The sequence below is a fragment of the Antennarius striatus genome, chromosome 17 (assembly GCF_040054535.1).
Source record: "Antennarius striatus isolate MH-2024 chromosome 17, ASM4005453v1, whole genome shotgun sequence".
NCBI lineage: Eukaryota > Metazoa > Chordata > Actinopteri > Lophiiformes > Antennariidae > Antennarius > Antennarius striatus.
This window is the reverse complement of record NC_090792.1, coordinates 9,753,754-9,769,130: the sequence shown is the minus strand read 5'-3', so window position 1 is coordinate 9,769,130 and position 15,377 is coordinate 9,753,754. Positions and strand designations below refer to the sequence as shown.

Genomic DNA, 15,377 nt, shown 5'->3' with positions numbered 1-15,377 from the left:
GCTGGTGGGAAAAGAGATTGCAATTTGGATTTCCTGCTACACCACCCAAAGAGAAGTAATATGAGTCATTAACTTCCAGTTTTGATGATGGACGTGTGTTCCTACCTTCAAAAGCTTTGGCAGCATCTACAAGGTGGGCCCAGTCCAGCGGGCCGGCTGCACCAGTGTCCGGCAGGGGCATGAGGACGGGGTCCTGCAGCTGCTGCCTCTTCTTCTCCAGCTCCACCTCTGCGCTATCTTGGGCCGACAGGTCTCCTGGGAAGGAAAAATGTCAAAGTAAAGCCCTATTCAGGATGTGTATTAATTCTTACATGGATGATCTGAACATGGTTTCAGCTATAAGGGATGGTGATCATCTAAGCCTTTGGGTTGTGTGGGGGGTTTTTTTGTACAGATAACGAGTATTTAAACTTTTTGTAAACTTTTTGGGCCAGATTTGATAATGACAACATGTCCAAGGACCAATAGTACCTGACCACAGGTGTTTGTTTGTTTGATTGCAACCAGTTAGCTCACTACTGCATCTTTTTCTAGAAGGCTGACATTCAGCATATTCAGATGTTATGTCAACCAAATAAAAGTATGTCTGCTATCTATTCGGTGTTTGACAGTTTTTGCATCAGTTGTCCCTTTACAGGCAACAACTGGACAAATTCCACATTATGAGGAAAATTATCACTGCAGTGTGGTTTTCCTGTGGAGCCACCTCACATCATTGTGATATTACATCTCCAAACTCAGACTGTATTTGAGTTCCTTCAATTTTTCAACATGGCTTCTCCCAGATAGCTTCTTATACGTATTACCATGTACAATTATTAACAGTATTAATATTAACAAGGAAGCACTCTAATGGCAAATCAAGCAATTATTTCAGATTTCACTACATAAAATATGATAATTTCCCCCTTTCCTGGAAGCTACAGCTTCACTGTCAACTTTCCACTGAAAGGGTCAGAGCCACCATCATTCAGATAGATAGGTGTGGGCTGCGAACCCCAGCAGAGCTCCCTAGAGTGACAACCCCTCCCCAACAAGAGCATCAGCATCAGCATGTGCTATGATTGGTCCATTATTCAGTCTTTTTCTTTGAAGGTTTATGGCAGACATACATGTTACACAACACTGCCTCCATGAGTTGAGTAAAGGAACTTCACATATTCTGTCTGGGTCCATATAAAATATAACCACCAGCCGTGATTGGCCTGCAGACTGGACTTTGGACACGCCTGGTATGGATCAAGATCCACTCAACATTTTGAGGCTCACTATGTATGCGGGTCATATTTTCCCCCTTAGATACTTTTGTTTTAACCATAAATGTGTGCACATCAAATTCCCAGATCCCCTATGATCGTTGTATTAGATTCACCCAGAGATTTATGTGATGCCCGCCGGCTCGGTCCATGGCGAGTGGTGGGTGAGCGTGGCATGGTGGAGCAGCTGAACAGAAGGTCAGTGGGCGTGTCACGTGATCCGCCTGATGATGGCTCGCGCTGCCCGCCGTAAATACTCTCATCTGACAGGGTCCTCTGGAGGGAGCGACGGGATGTCAGTGGACCCGGAAACAATGGCTGTAGATTGGGATGAAACAAAGACAGGACTCCCATCAGACATCATAAGGAATATTACAAAATCTCTTCAACCATTGCTTTTAACGTTATGTATTACTTTAGCCAAAAAGGTCAAGATTCATTTCGTGGTCAAGTCTTACAAAGTTGATTTATGACCCTGGTTGAATGTTGGAGAATTTATTCCACACCTGCAACTGTTTTTAAAAAAATTGTTTATCAATTACTTAGAGCAAACTCAAAGTAATCCAAAATTTTAAACTATAAGAACTATTTTACAGGAGTATATCACCAGTAATAAGCAGTTATTTACGGTATGATGGCCATAAAATTTCAGTTATCCTCCTAATACAAACCTGTAGATGTTTTATTAACGAAAACTTTCTATTTTCACTAAAGTTTTGTTGTGTTAATTCATTTAGCTTTTCATGTGACGCTGGTGATGACAGATACCTCCTGAATTACGAGGATACCTCATCAGCCATGGAAACAGGACATGCAAATAGACATTTAGGCAGAGTCTTTCTCATTACCTTTTCTTCGCTTGTAGTTGGTGGAGGACTGTCAAGAGTAATGAGCTTCTTCAAGTCTTCCTCCAGACTGGATTTGGCAGTGTGTCGCTGGGGCGACTGTGCGCCCCGGAGATTGGCCCTGAGCTGTGGTTGACCCCCAAGCAGACCATCACTCTGGTGTCTTCTAGAGATAAGACCAATTTTCAACTGAGAAGAATACCTTTTGAATCCAAATACGACATATGATATTAAAAAAAAAAATGATGCAAAGGTAATGAAAGTAAAGAACGTAAAAACTGTTTTTACACTCTATGCAAATGTTAAGAAGCTGCAACATTTCTCTCAAAATGCACTTTAATTTTCCCTTAATGGTAGAATTCACTACCTAATTGCTTTATTGGGAAAACTGTGGCTTTGTGAGAAGCTGTATAGTGGAAAAACAGCAGATGTCATCGACCAATAAAATGATGCAGTCTCCCTTTGGGTAAAACAAAGAGACAATGCTCCCTTGAAAAAAAGAGAAGCTGAAATTATGATCATCTAGTATCCAGAAGACTCATAAAGACAAAAAGAAAAGGCAAGAGAAAGAGTTCAAACTCAAATACACCACATGGAGGCAGTGTTGGCCAGAAGCTTTGCCAGGAGATGAGCATTAAGTAAATTTAATTCCTTCACCCACTCAAACATCAACACTACAAGACTCATAATTTCCCGGACATGCAGGACAGTTTCAAACATACGAAATTGTATAGTAAAATTTATTTGTAGCTTACTTGCGAGTGCTTCCGAAGTCCACTGAGTTGACTGAGTTGATGGGTTTTCTCCAGCCAATCAGGTACTTGGACGTTGCTCCATGACGAGGATAAAAACTCTTACTCACAGGGGACTGGCAGTTCTGGGATGTGGGTGAGGTGGCTGCAGCAGCTCCTTCCTCCTGCGGTGATGCAGTTCTGCAGCCCATCGAAATCCCTGAGTGGCCAGAACTCTGTGTGCTGGAGATTGGGGGAAGGAGGGGAAATGCACACAAGGTTAAAATAAGACGTCACAGATTTACATATGTAATATTATATATATTTGGATGATAAGCAGGTTACAGCTACAGAAAAAGCAATGCAGTACTAGTTTGTCTTAATTATGGCCAAAGAGTGTCACTAAAAAGCCATTAATACCTGTAGCTTCATTTTAAAGGTGGACACATTACTTATTGTTCAAACTATATGAATATTTTAACAGTTGCATTAAAAAACATACTGAAATATGAACAGAACAATAGTTACATTGGTTACCCTGTTCCATCACCACAACTCTGTTTCATTTGATTTCATTTGAGGGTCAAAAATAGGGCAGCGTCACTGAATTCCTTTACTACCATTAATTATCCTCTGGAGGTTCACACGAAAGTTTCAAATATCATGTTTTGAGTCTGTATGCCAGAGTGCATGTATGTGCACATATCATAAAACAAAGCCGTAAATGTACCAAAACTGGAGTGCTTTGAACTCCATCTGGGGTGATACAGGATGTGTACGGACTACATCTACATCTGCGTTTGAAGATAGAATGGGTTCCACCAAACAGGCCATCCATTTTTGAGAAGCCATTTCAATGCTGCCTAAAAATGAGGCCTCCTTTACCATCGTCCTTGAATGATGGTTAAAAAAGGGGAAAAACCTCCATTCCATCCCATCACAGCCACTTCCACTATACAGCCATTTTAATTACAGACAGAATTTATTGCTACTACTGTACCACTAAAGCTACAGCTTTCACACTGACTTTAACTACCAATAAAGTCCAGCTTTCAATGTTGCTAGGTGACAGCAGTGGTGCTTCATGATATGAGGTTGGGAACGGGTACGCTTGTGACATAAATAGAAAATTCTCCATAGACCAGAACATTTTATTTAATAGCGCTCAGAGTGGTCTCCACTATGACCACACCTTCATTGACTTAAAGGATGCAGCTCGTGTTTACATGTAAATATTGGTGCAGAGACACGTATACTTCAGCTGCCAGTTGATTGTAACAGAACAGCAAACCTGGAGTGGGAGGCATCACTTAAGTTGTAGGAGCCACCATCAGGAGTGAGAGGAAAGGCTGACGGACTCTTCACTGGGACCTCACTGCCTCCAGTGGCAACAAGATCATCTGAAGTGGGAGGTGGCGTGTCTGCAGCCCTCTGGCCTCCAACATGGTCATCCTGCCATGGAATTTTGTCTTTTGCCCTAAAGGCGTCAGAAGAAGATGCTGTGCTGCTTTGCGTTGCAGTGAAAGAGGTGGTATCAATGCCGCTGTCAGCTGAGGTACCCTGCAGGTAGCCATTAAGCTCAAGATCACTCCGCACTCCTGAACGTAAACCCACTTCATACCACTTTTCATCGCTGTGGGTGGAGCTGGAGGCGTTGCTTGAGAGTGTATTGCTACTTGACTGGCCAGATGAGTAAGGAGCATCCAGCTGTTGAGATGGGAAATCACACGTGAATTCAGAAAAACACACGATCGTACCCCACCATCAAACGACAAACAGGATGATGTTTGTTAGTTCTGACTCACTTTGGTCCCTTTGTTGGGAGACATGCGGCTGCTCTGCTCTGATGGCAGGAAGCGAGGGATCGCCGCCTTGGGAACCACCGTTTCTGTAAACAGAAAAGCCTTTAGACAAGAGAAACCTTTCACCAACACTCAGACCACAGTATGGTAATCCTTACCCCCACTGGCTTTATCCACCAGATTGTCTGACCCTTCCCCCTCCCCAGCTTGGGACCACACAACACCAGAGTACATTCTGATGCCATTGACCCCCTCACCTGCTACCGGCTGCACAGATGACATAGCAGACGTGCAGTTGTTGTTATTAAACCTGTGGGGGAGATCAGGAAGGTCAAATGTCTCACCGGGTAATGCAACCGACCAATTTCTCTCTAATATGTAACCCACAGTTAAGGGCAGGACTTACCCATCAGGCATAGACTTCTGCCTCCAGTGGTTGGAGCTCATGGTCTCTGTGTAGGAGAGGTTGGAAGGGGAGTTTGTGTTGTTCAATGTCCGGCCCATCATAACAGAGCAGGCAAGAGCGTAGTTGTCGTTCCCTGGAGAATATCTGTGACAACACAAAGGAGTGTCATTCACGGAAAACTTGACACTAAAACCAGTAACTTTCTTAAAACGCTATACTTATGTTGTGACCTTTTGGGGTTGAGGGGACGGCCATCGCTGGACACGCTTCGGGGCATGGCAGCAGAGTTACGCTCGCTAAAGTCTGGGGGCGGAGCCTTGATGAGCGTCCCTCCCGTGCCAGCAACTCGTGTTTGAGGGCTGGACGCGGTGCGGGGCCACTTAGTGTTGTTATTGGTGGTGGGGCGGAAGGGGAACTTTAACTCATAGGGCATACCCTCCTTGTGGTTCTTGTAATCCACCAGTGGCATGTGGTAGATTTCTGAGCAGCCTCTGTTGGCACACAAACAATTCTGTGTAGACTTCATAAAACAATTGAATTCATTAGTTTCTCAAGCACCTGTTCATCTTTATCCACCCTACCTGCGTGGCGTGGAGTCCTCGTGAGGAGGAATAATAACCACCTTGACAGTAACAGAGGTTCTGAGGAGGTCGATCATCTGTTCGTGAGACAATGATGCCACCGCTACCTTGCAAATCTCCACCAATCGACTGCCCTGCCTGAGCCCAGCCTGCCAAGCGTAACCGTAGGGCTCCACCTCGGCGACAATGCCTTCAAAGTTGACGTGAAAGCCCAGCTGGCCAAGGGCATTCCGGCGCAGGGTCATTTCAGTGGTCTGACTACCCCTGGTCAACAGCTACAAGAAAGAAGATAGAGGAGTAAGAGGAGGAGAATCAAGGAGAGTAAAAGACATGTCCACAACTGTGTAAAAAGTACTCATGTGATATAACATACCATCTTCTAAACACCAATATCTTTTAAAATCCAAGCGAGATGAACTCTCATTATACTCAAGCTTTGGTACATAGTTCAAATACTATGAAGACTAAACAATTTAAATTATTGGGTAAGGGCAAGACAAGTGACTGCTATCAGACACCCTGTCTAGCTCATCCCCTGCCTTTGGGAAGTTAATAGAAAAGTAAATAGTAATTAGTGGAGACCAGGAAGGAACCACAGAAGGAGCATTGTTTCAGTTAGCTCCAATTCTGGTATATGTAATGGTGTCAACAAAAAAGACCATTAAAAAGAAGACTCATTGATGAAGGACATATACACAAAACCCAAAAAAACGTACAATAAATAGTACACAACATATCCTCCATTCCACTGGTGTGGAAACTGTTTTGGAAATACACCATGGAGACGATTAGTCAAGTTAAGCTTATCTTTCCAAGGAAACAACAAAAAACAGAATTAGTAGAATATTCAAACAATCTACAGTATATGCATCACTTATTGTGGGAAGTACATGTATAAATACTGGTGAAGCTGGTATGTATAGTTTGCAAGATATAAAAATTATTTTTGGCTTGAGGACATACAAATGGCTTACTGATTGGGTGTACAGAAATATTAAAAAAAACACAGTCCTGTCTTGAAAGCGAATGAAGGACAGATGAAATGACTGTTAGCAGATAACAGTATGTTTTAACTTCAGTGACACAACTATGATCTAAACGCCCCCCAAAAAACCTTTTCTTCTTACCCCCACATCAAATCCCTCAGTAATAATATCACATCACTAAATTACTGTCTCATGGTTAGCAGGACTTATCATTATGGAGTCAGGACAACAGCTGTGGCTTTTTATGACAGTATAATTCAAGGCTGTACTCTTATATCAAAATCAACAATTTTTTTTTTTTTAACTTTGGTACAGCTGCTTTGAAGTGGACAGATGTAAGGTCATGTCCTCACACGATGTGGGACTGGACCATTACGTACACCGACAGGGACGCTCCAAAAGGACCAGACCGTTGAACTTGTGGACACCGGTAGTTCGATCTAGAAACACGTGTATTCTACAATTTTAGTCATGTTTTAAACGTGGATATTTTTTCAGCCTAAGTATGTTAAATGTAAAAATCCAGTATGTGTGTTTAGAAAGTCGAGACTGTCTTTTCTGTGTGCTCTAACAGAAGATGGTGTGTACTAATATGACAGTAGTGGCACCTCACTGACCTCCAGTCTTTTGACAACTTCTCCAAAGTCTTCAGTGTTGTTATTGATGGAGCGCAGAGAAACACTCTCACCGCGTTCGTAGAAGATCTTCATAGAGGCAGGGCTTCCAGTTGACCAGCCAATAATATCACGTGTAGCGCAGTTAAACACAACTGCTTTGGCCTCTTGATCCAACAGTATGATGAAGTCATTTGAAATGGCCAACATGCATTCGCGTTCAGCACCGGCTACCTGATCTTCGGCATGAACTTGCCAAGTCACGGCCCCGAGGCTCCGGAGCTCCGCCCCGCTGTACGGACGCACCTTCTCCCGTCGTTTGTGTGCCAGAGAGATGAATGGAAACTTCCCAGTGGGTTCTACTGGAGTGTTAGTCACATGACGTTCTGCCAAGTCCCGCAGATACTCCTGCCTTGTGCGCGTTGCCATGGCACCAAACTTATCCGACTTATGGGCTGCGTTCTCAGCGTTTATGATTTTACTTAACAGGAAGTCCCTGAACACAGTGGATTTGGGGAAGGTCACACCCTTTGGGATTGGTGGGCCAAAGGAAGGAACGTCCTGGGAACGGGTGACGGCCACGCTGGAGAAAAAATAAAAAGGAAATGGGTTGAGGTCACTGCTACAGGAATGTCAACAACATTGCTTTGCACAGATGAGGGGGTGAGGTGAAGCCAGACTAAAGAGTGAGCGAGGTATGTGGAGCCAAAAGCCAGATTTCAATCTCATGAAGTCTATTCTGTGGCTAGACCACTTCTGAATGAACACCAAAAAACAGACTCACAGTTTCCCTTGTTGTTTTCCTCAAACTAGTCTATCTTAGTTATAGAGACTAGTCTGAAGGAATTTGTCATTTAAACATGCTGAGCCCTGTATTAAAATCTATGTATTCCCAGAAAAGCTGTGAATTTTCCCGTCATGCATTATTGCAGATTTTTGTCACAGAAGCCTGTAAACAGTTGGTGCAGGTTTTAAGTTTTAAACCTTTATAATTTACACAACATTTTTACACTAAATGTTGCAAAGTAATTGTAGATAATTTGGAATTTTGTATGTTGTCCTGCAAATATCTCACCTTGTTTCTCTTGACATAAGTATCAGACTAGCAATCAGACTAGTCTTTTTACTGGGATGGACACAGTGTAAACTAATCATCTCTGGCATGGGTGTTAGTTTCAGTCGGAAGTAACCTTGTTTGTTCAATCTAACAATTCAAACTTGTATACTCTTCTGTATATCAAAAGTTTTAGATTATTAAAAAAAGTTTAACTTGCAAAAATACAGCTGCAAAAAACACAGGAATTTATTGTATTGATAGGCATATGTGAAGACAAATTCTTCAAAATAAAATACCAACATTTATATTGTATGACACATAATTTTTTTTGTATCAGATATTTCTCGTTTTTTTCCTTGTATTGTATGTACAAAAATATTTACTTCTTATTGTATATTATGTTGAGGGAAGAGTGTTTTTATATGTAACTGAGCTGTTTCTCGTGTTACTGCCTCTGTACAGTTTACAGAGACAATAACATGGCACTAACACAAGAAAAAGTTGGTTTACAGTGTAAACCAACTATCTGGTCTGGAATAATAAATGACAGAACTAAAGATGTTACTCATAAACTCATGTTTGACAAAAGGCAAAAACACTAAAAGCAGCACATGAGCTTGTAGAAACTCAGTGGAACCTTCATTTCACAATTTTCCTTCAGGTATTGTTAACCTATACTTGACCCGTTTTATTTGTGATAATAAAGGAGGGCGTTAGTTTCTCTTCTTGTTACTCTCTACTGCTCTTATTCCATTTGAACACAATGCCCGTGCTTGAGTTACTATAAATTAGGGAACAGGTGCAGATAACAATGTCTAATGCTGGCTGTTCATCGGCAAAGTGTAGAACAACTTCAGTAACACGTGCTTCCCAAGTCTGGGATAATTTGAGAGGAATTACTTGTTTTGTAAAATCTACACCACTTTTACACCCATGACAACCAAGCATTATAAAGCATGAAGGTTATGTAGAGGCTATAATGAAATAAATATAAATAAAGGCAGCTGCATACAAACTAAAAGCTCATGATAACGGAAAAACCAAAACATGGTCTTGAATAATTTGATGTGACAGTCCTGACAAGTCTCCATCCAGTCCATTAAACAGATAACACAACCATAGCCTGTAGCAGAGCTGCTGAAAAGTATGCCTGACTAAACCCAGCATACAAATACTATACATCCTATCACAGCTGACACGCCAGCTCCCAGAGCTGACACCCTGTCAGCCTCTGATACATCATGTTATTGAGAGGCAATGCTAAGGCTAGAGATAGCAAGCAGAAATGGCCTATGCTTCCGCAACAAAGGTCTAGTTATGCAATCTGGTTTGCTGGCCCTGTGTGACATTGAGGCAGCAGATTATCACCCTGCTGGCCCTGGGCCATTTACTCCTCTAATGCTCTGGTATGGCTAAATATGACCTGAGCTTTGTACAGAATATCAACAGCAGACAACAAGCTATTAAAAACCAGATGACTAAACAAGTGATGTTTATTAATGGATGTTAGAGATGTCCATTAAAGATATAGTCTCCAGTAAGTTGTAAAGAATATTAAATGATGACAATGCAATTGTTTTCTGAGATATCAAACCACTGTGGTTAAAAATCTGTGTCAGCATGATGTGAGTTAACCTTCGCAAAAGTGTAACCGGCAGATGGCTAAAATGCAGTTCATGGTTAAGTTAAATCACGGCATGAACTATTCTGCATGGTTTGAATAATTAACACACGACAACCAAAACTCACCTCCTGGTTTTACTGCAAAGTACAGACGACTTCAGATTTTCACTGCACAATACCCCGAATAAAGAATGCAAGAATTTCAAAAGGACTTCCTGGGCCAACAATAACTCAAAAATTTTCTTTAGTTATTTTAGTTATTTTAGTTCAGTATTGTGGAGCAAATCCCTGTAGCCTGTTACCATGACCCAGATGTTTTCCAAATCACTGCAGAAAATCGTCTGTGATTACGACTCATGAGCAACAGCCATGAGTAAAGTCTTAGTGTATGGTGCATCAATCATGCTGGGAGAAAGTCTCTCCAAGTTGGGTACCAAGATTTTCTTCAAGGATTCTGTGTCCAGGTAAAACAGGATAACAAGCAATTGTCCCTTATATACCACAAAAATCCTCCCTTCAGCAAACAGCCAGCTGAATGAAGGTGTCCATTAGTCCATGGGGTTGCAATGCTCTGCAGAAAAAATAAACTTGAAAGACATATGAAAAGAAGTCCTTGGGAAAAAAAAAAGAGTCCTAATTTGATGCGGGTGTGAGCTGTGAGACAAAAGGCTGACCTGAACCGTCCACCCCTGAGTAGGACTGTGAGCTACGAGGGACTGAGTGAGTTCTCAGCAATCCTTCTTGCTCACATGGATGTCTGATGAAGAGAGCACTTCATGTGCATAGCGCTAACTCCTTCAGACCATTGCAGCTCACAATGCCCAAAGGCAAAGTGGCAGGCAGGGAGAGGAGGAGGAGAAAGAGGGAGGGGGGCTTATATTATACGAGTGTGTGAAGAGTGTGCCTTTGAATGAATTGCACTGAGAAAAAGTGCATGTGTGTGTTTGTGAAACTGCGTGCAAGAGAGCATGAGGAATAGGTAAAATAGAGAAATAGGAGTAACAGGGAGCAACTATGTGTGTATAATATTTGTATATCAGAGCACAGAGATTACAGCGTGATCATCACAAGGATGGATCACTATCAGAAGTGACGACGAGGAGGCCCCCTATTAGTTAAACAGCTACTAAAGGGATAATTTCATCTAATGACCATAATCAAAGGGATTTTTACTTATTCAGACATGCAAAAGGCATGAACATACACAAATGAGGAAAGCAGAATGGTCACGCTATGAGTTTTTATGTTTGACCCATGCCTTCAAGTCAATGCTTTTGTCTTAATGCAACCTGCATAAAAACATCCACATCGCTGGTAGCACTGAAAGTGATGGCTTGCTTTTATGGCTCCCATCATATGGTTTAGTGCTGCAATGAGATTGGAAGTTAAAAGCAGATCTTTATTCAACATTGCTGCTGGGTCTGATCAGTCTGGACTTAAAATCGCAATGAGTCTCCTTTGTTTCTAATTACGTATATACTCACTGTATAGTAGAGTGCACATGCTCAACTGTTTAACACAAAAAGCTAATCATGTGGCCACAAGACAATGCATTTCAGCATGTAGAGGTGACGAAAACAACTTTCTGAAGTTCAAAACGGGCATCGGAATGGGGACGAAAGAGGATTTAAGTGACTTTGAATGTTTCATGGTTGTTGGTACCAGACAGGCTGGTCTGAGAATTTCAGAGACAGCGCATCTGGTGGGATTTTCACTCACAACCATCTATAGAAGTTACAGAAAGTGGCCCTAAAAGGAGAAAATATCCAGTGAGCGGAAATTGTGTGGACAAAAATGCCTTGCTGATGCCAGAGGTCAGAGGAAAATAGGCAGACTAGTTCAAAACAACAGTAACTCAAATAACCACTCGTTACAACCCAACAATGCAGAAGAGCATATCTGAAAGTACAACACATCAAACCTTGAGGCAGAATGACTACAGCAGTAGAAGACCACACCAGGTGCTACTCCTGTTAGCTAAGAAAAGGAAACTGAGGCTACAATTCAGACAGGTTCCCCAAACTTGGAATAAAAGATTGGGAAATCAGTGCCTGGTTTGACGACTCTCAATTTCAGCTGTGACATTCAGATAGTAGGGTCAGAATCTGGCGTAAAAAACACGATTCATCCTGCCTTGTATCAAAAGTTCAGGCTGCAGATGGTGGTGCAATCTCTTTGGCACAATTTGAGTGCCTTACTACCAATTGGGCATCGTTTAAATGCCATCAGGAGTATTGTTGCTGACCATGTCCATTTATGAATGCAGTGTACCCATCTTCTGATGGCTGCATCCAGCAGGATAACGCACCGGGACACCAACCTCATATCATCTCAAACTGCTGTCTTTAACATGACAATGAGTGATCTGTAATCCGATGGCCTCCACTGTCAACAGATCTCAAACCAATAGAGCACCTTTGGGATGTGGTGTAACAGGAGATTTGCATCATCAATGAGCAGCTGACAGAATTGCAGCAACTGCGTGATGCAGTCGTGTCATTATGGGCCAAAATCACTGAGGAATGTTTCCAACTGTTTTCTGAAAGTACGTCATGAATATTAAGGAAATTCTGAAAGCAAAAGGGGGTCCATCCTTTTACTAGAAAGAGGTACCTAATAAAGTGGCCTGTGAGTGTACATTCATAGATACTTAGGCTAACCTAAACCTCAGTAGTGTCTGTAGAAATACCATAAATGTCATTCTGTCACGGCTTTTGGATTTTCAAGACCTGTCCTGTGTAAAGGATGAGTCTTTACCCAGCACAAGTGTATCATTACTGTTATGTCTAGGACAAACACATTTTAAAATAAAGGCTTTACATTTTGATCTTCATATATATACTGTACAAAACACAGCTTGATTGATTGCTCATTATGTCATGTTAAAACATTACTTTGGTGTATTATCTCTGCTGCTAATATTTGAGTCTCACCTGTAACATGTGCTGTCAGAGCATGGATTGTGCACCCGCACGATGATGAAGACATGTTGAAAGTGAGAGCGAATGGCTTTTGGGGTGAAAGGGTGAGCACCAGGCTCCTGGAACACGATGGTCACGATGTCATTCCCTATGTGACGCTTCCTCAGCAACTAGTCAGTGGAAAACAACATCATGGAGGAATCAAACAAAGACATACTGTACTATAAATACAATATTCATTGCCATAACATTTCATTTTGATATTTATGCTCATTAACATTTATGTTCAATGTAGTAACTGGCACAAGTCATATTGTGCATTCATCTACGTGACGTTCATCTTTTCAGTCTTTTGTGCATTCATCAAACTAAGTTTTTCTCTTCATGATACACATCTAGTGGTATACGACAAAAGTTGACCTCTTCCTCATTACCTGTTGCTTGTTGTTTGGTGTGTAAGGAAGCAGAGTCGACACATGGAACATGATCTCATAATCCTTGTAAGCTGTGTACAGGGAGTGTGTGCCCGTAGAATCCGCTGCAGGCAAAAAAGGCAAGATGCATGACAGTTATACAGTACAGCCATGTATTTTTTTACCATAGCCCAAAAAAAAAGACAATAGGGAACTGTAGATCAATGTCAGAATTGAAAATAAACGTGTAAAAACTGATCTTCAACTGATTTAAGAGTTTTACAAACAAAGGACAGTGTTTAAAACTTTAACTCTACTTTGTACATGGTCATAAACCAGAAATGATGATCATTTTGTTTATTGAATTGCCAAATCTATAATATTTTTAGTCAACCCAGACTCTGTAAAGAATCAAATTGTAGCACATTGACTTAGCAGACACTTTTTACCCCCCTTTACTTGTATCGTGATGTCAATTAAGTTGAAAAATGTGTGTTAAAAATGAATGACATTAGCTTTATTTGCAAATAGATATCACATCAATATTGTTATTGTGAGCTCCATTGGCAATTGTTATTGTCTAGTAAAAACCTAATGTCAGAATTAACACTACTGCTTGCATTTTAACTTCTAAATGATGTGCAGATATGTGGTAAGTATATGTGGGCTGTTACTTTTGGTGTCCAGCTGAGCTCTGTACTTGGTGAAGCCCTTGAGGCGAACCTTGTCCCCCAAAAGCTGGAGGAACTCTTCCAGGGCAGGACCAGCAGTCTCATTGTTGTACATCTCCTCCTCAGTGCTCTGACCCGCTCTGCAGTACATCACCCCCACCTTAACCTGAAAACTCAACTACGTACCAGTGAACAAAGAGACACAACTGTCATTAGCTATTTAAGTTAAGGATGAGTGCTACAAAGGAAATCAAAAATTTTCTTAAAATTCTAGAAAGCAATCTCAAAATTAAATTTAAGTTCTGTAACATAACACTCTGTTTTAAATCTTTTCAAAATTGAGGTTTTATCCACATACCCCTTGTTCATCCAATTTCATCAGTTGCTCAGTGACTTTGGGTGTATTTAGGGCCAATCTGAGGCATGACAAATCCAGTTCAGGCAGAAGGTACTCCAGCACCTCTTTGACAGGTAGCCCTCTACTAGTGTTGTGTTTAGAGGTGGAGGGTACTACATCCTCCAGGATAGAACCACGAAGAGTTGTCAGCTGAGTAGAAAGAAATGACAGGGTGATAGAATACAGAGAAAACATCTCCGGAATCCTTGACATGCTCTGAACCTTGAAGATGGAACATACTGATAGCAAAACATGCCAGACCTGACACCCGTAAAAGAAGAAAAACATTGCTACAGATGAAGAACATTATCTTCTTATTTCACCTTTATAAAGGCTAACATAGAACAAAAAGACGACTCTGACTCAAGGCCTTGGGTAAACAGAAGGCTGAGTTGAGAAATACGAGGTGGTAGGAGTTGTTCTAAAATTCTGTGTACACAAAGTCTGCATTGTCCTGGGGTCCGGGGGAGTAAACTCAATCACTAGGTGAACATAAACAGCTGGAATGGACCAATGCTTTCTTTCTTACAAGTTTGAGGCTGTGCAGTATATTATGGCATTAAAATAAGAAAAAAGAATTGAGACTGGTTCCACTTGTCCTCCTTGCTTGTGGCAGTAATGGAAACAACACAGATCTTCTATACAGACAAACAGGGCAATCGTATCCATGATTTTAAAAAAACTGCCAGAAAAATAATGCATAAATATTGTTTTTCACCTAAAGCATCACACTTACTAACCCAAATTTGTGACTGCAGAAGCAATTTTAATGCTGCTGACAGATGCTCTTCGCAACAGAAATCTTTTGTAATTTGGTAAAGAAGCTGATTTTGCAGTGCAGGAAAGATAAGAGAGACCATGGCTGACCTCACTGGTTCTGAAGATGAGGCGGTAGTTATACTGTTGGCCATGCTCCTTGTCCTCCTCCAGCTTCTCTCTGCGCAAGCTCACTGCCACTGGACCCAGTGAATCGTCTATCCCAAAGTAGTTCCAATGGTCTGAGTTGTAGATAGTGTAAAAGAAACAGGAGAGATTAAAAAGAATGTTTGTTTTTTTTCGTGAATATCAGTGATG

General features: G+C 41.5%; 1 protein-coding gene across 4 annotated transcripts in view; it reads right to left on the bottom strand.

Annotated features, from left to right (window-relative positions):
- The window catches only part of LOC137610521 (signal-induced proliferation-associated 1-like protein 1), a 35,219-nt gene that overhangs the window by 2,415 nt on the left and 17,427 nt on the right, over nucleotides 1-15,377 (bottom strand). For 2 of the 4 annotated variants that reach the window (XM_068338121.1, XM_068338122.1), the window contains exons 3-18: nucleotides 15,171-15,301; nucleotides 14,265-14,453; nucleotides 13,910-14,084; nucleotides 13,257-13,360; nucleotides 12,835-12,992; nucleotides 7,225-7,804; nucleotides 5,622-5,896; nucleotides 5,271-5,531; nucleotides 5,041-5,184; nucleotides 4,793-4,944; nucleotides 4,638-4,720; nucleotides 4,124-4,539; nucleotides 2,857-3,075; nucleotides 2,105-2,303; nucleotides 1,373-1,574; nucleotides 106-255 (exon numbers count right to left, since the gene is read on the bottom strand). In XM_068338121.1, coding sequence (XP_068194222.1) covers nucleotides 106-255; nucleotides 1,373-1,574; nucleotides 2,105-2,303; nucleotides 2,857-3,075; nucleotides 4,124-4,539; nucleotides 4,638-4,720; nucleotides 4,793-4,944; nucleotides 5,041-5,184; nucleotides 5,271-5,531; nucleotides 5,622-5,896; nucleotides 7,225-7,804; nucleotides 12,835-12,992; nucleotides 13,257-13,360; nucleotides 13,910-14,084; nucleotides 14,265-14,453; nucleotides 15,171-15,301 — 3,438 coding nt within the window. The remainder of the gene's footprint in view (nucleotides 1-105; nucleotides 256-1,372; nucleotides 1,575-2,104; nucleotides 2,304-2,856; nucleotides 3,076-4,123; nucleotides 4,540-4,637; nucleotides 4,721-4,792; nucleotides 4,945-5,040; nucleotides 5,185-5,270; nucleotides 5,532-5,621; nucleotides 5,897-7,224; nucleotides 7,805-12,834; nucleotides 12,993-13,256; nucleotides 13,361-13,909; nucleotides 14,085-14,264; nucleotides 14,454-15,170; nucleotides 15,302-15,377) is intronic. The other 2 variants (XM_068338124.1, XM_068338123.1) reach the window with 2 other exon arrangements.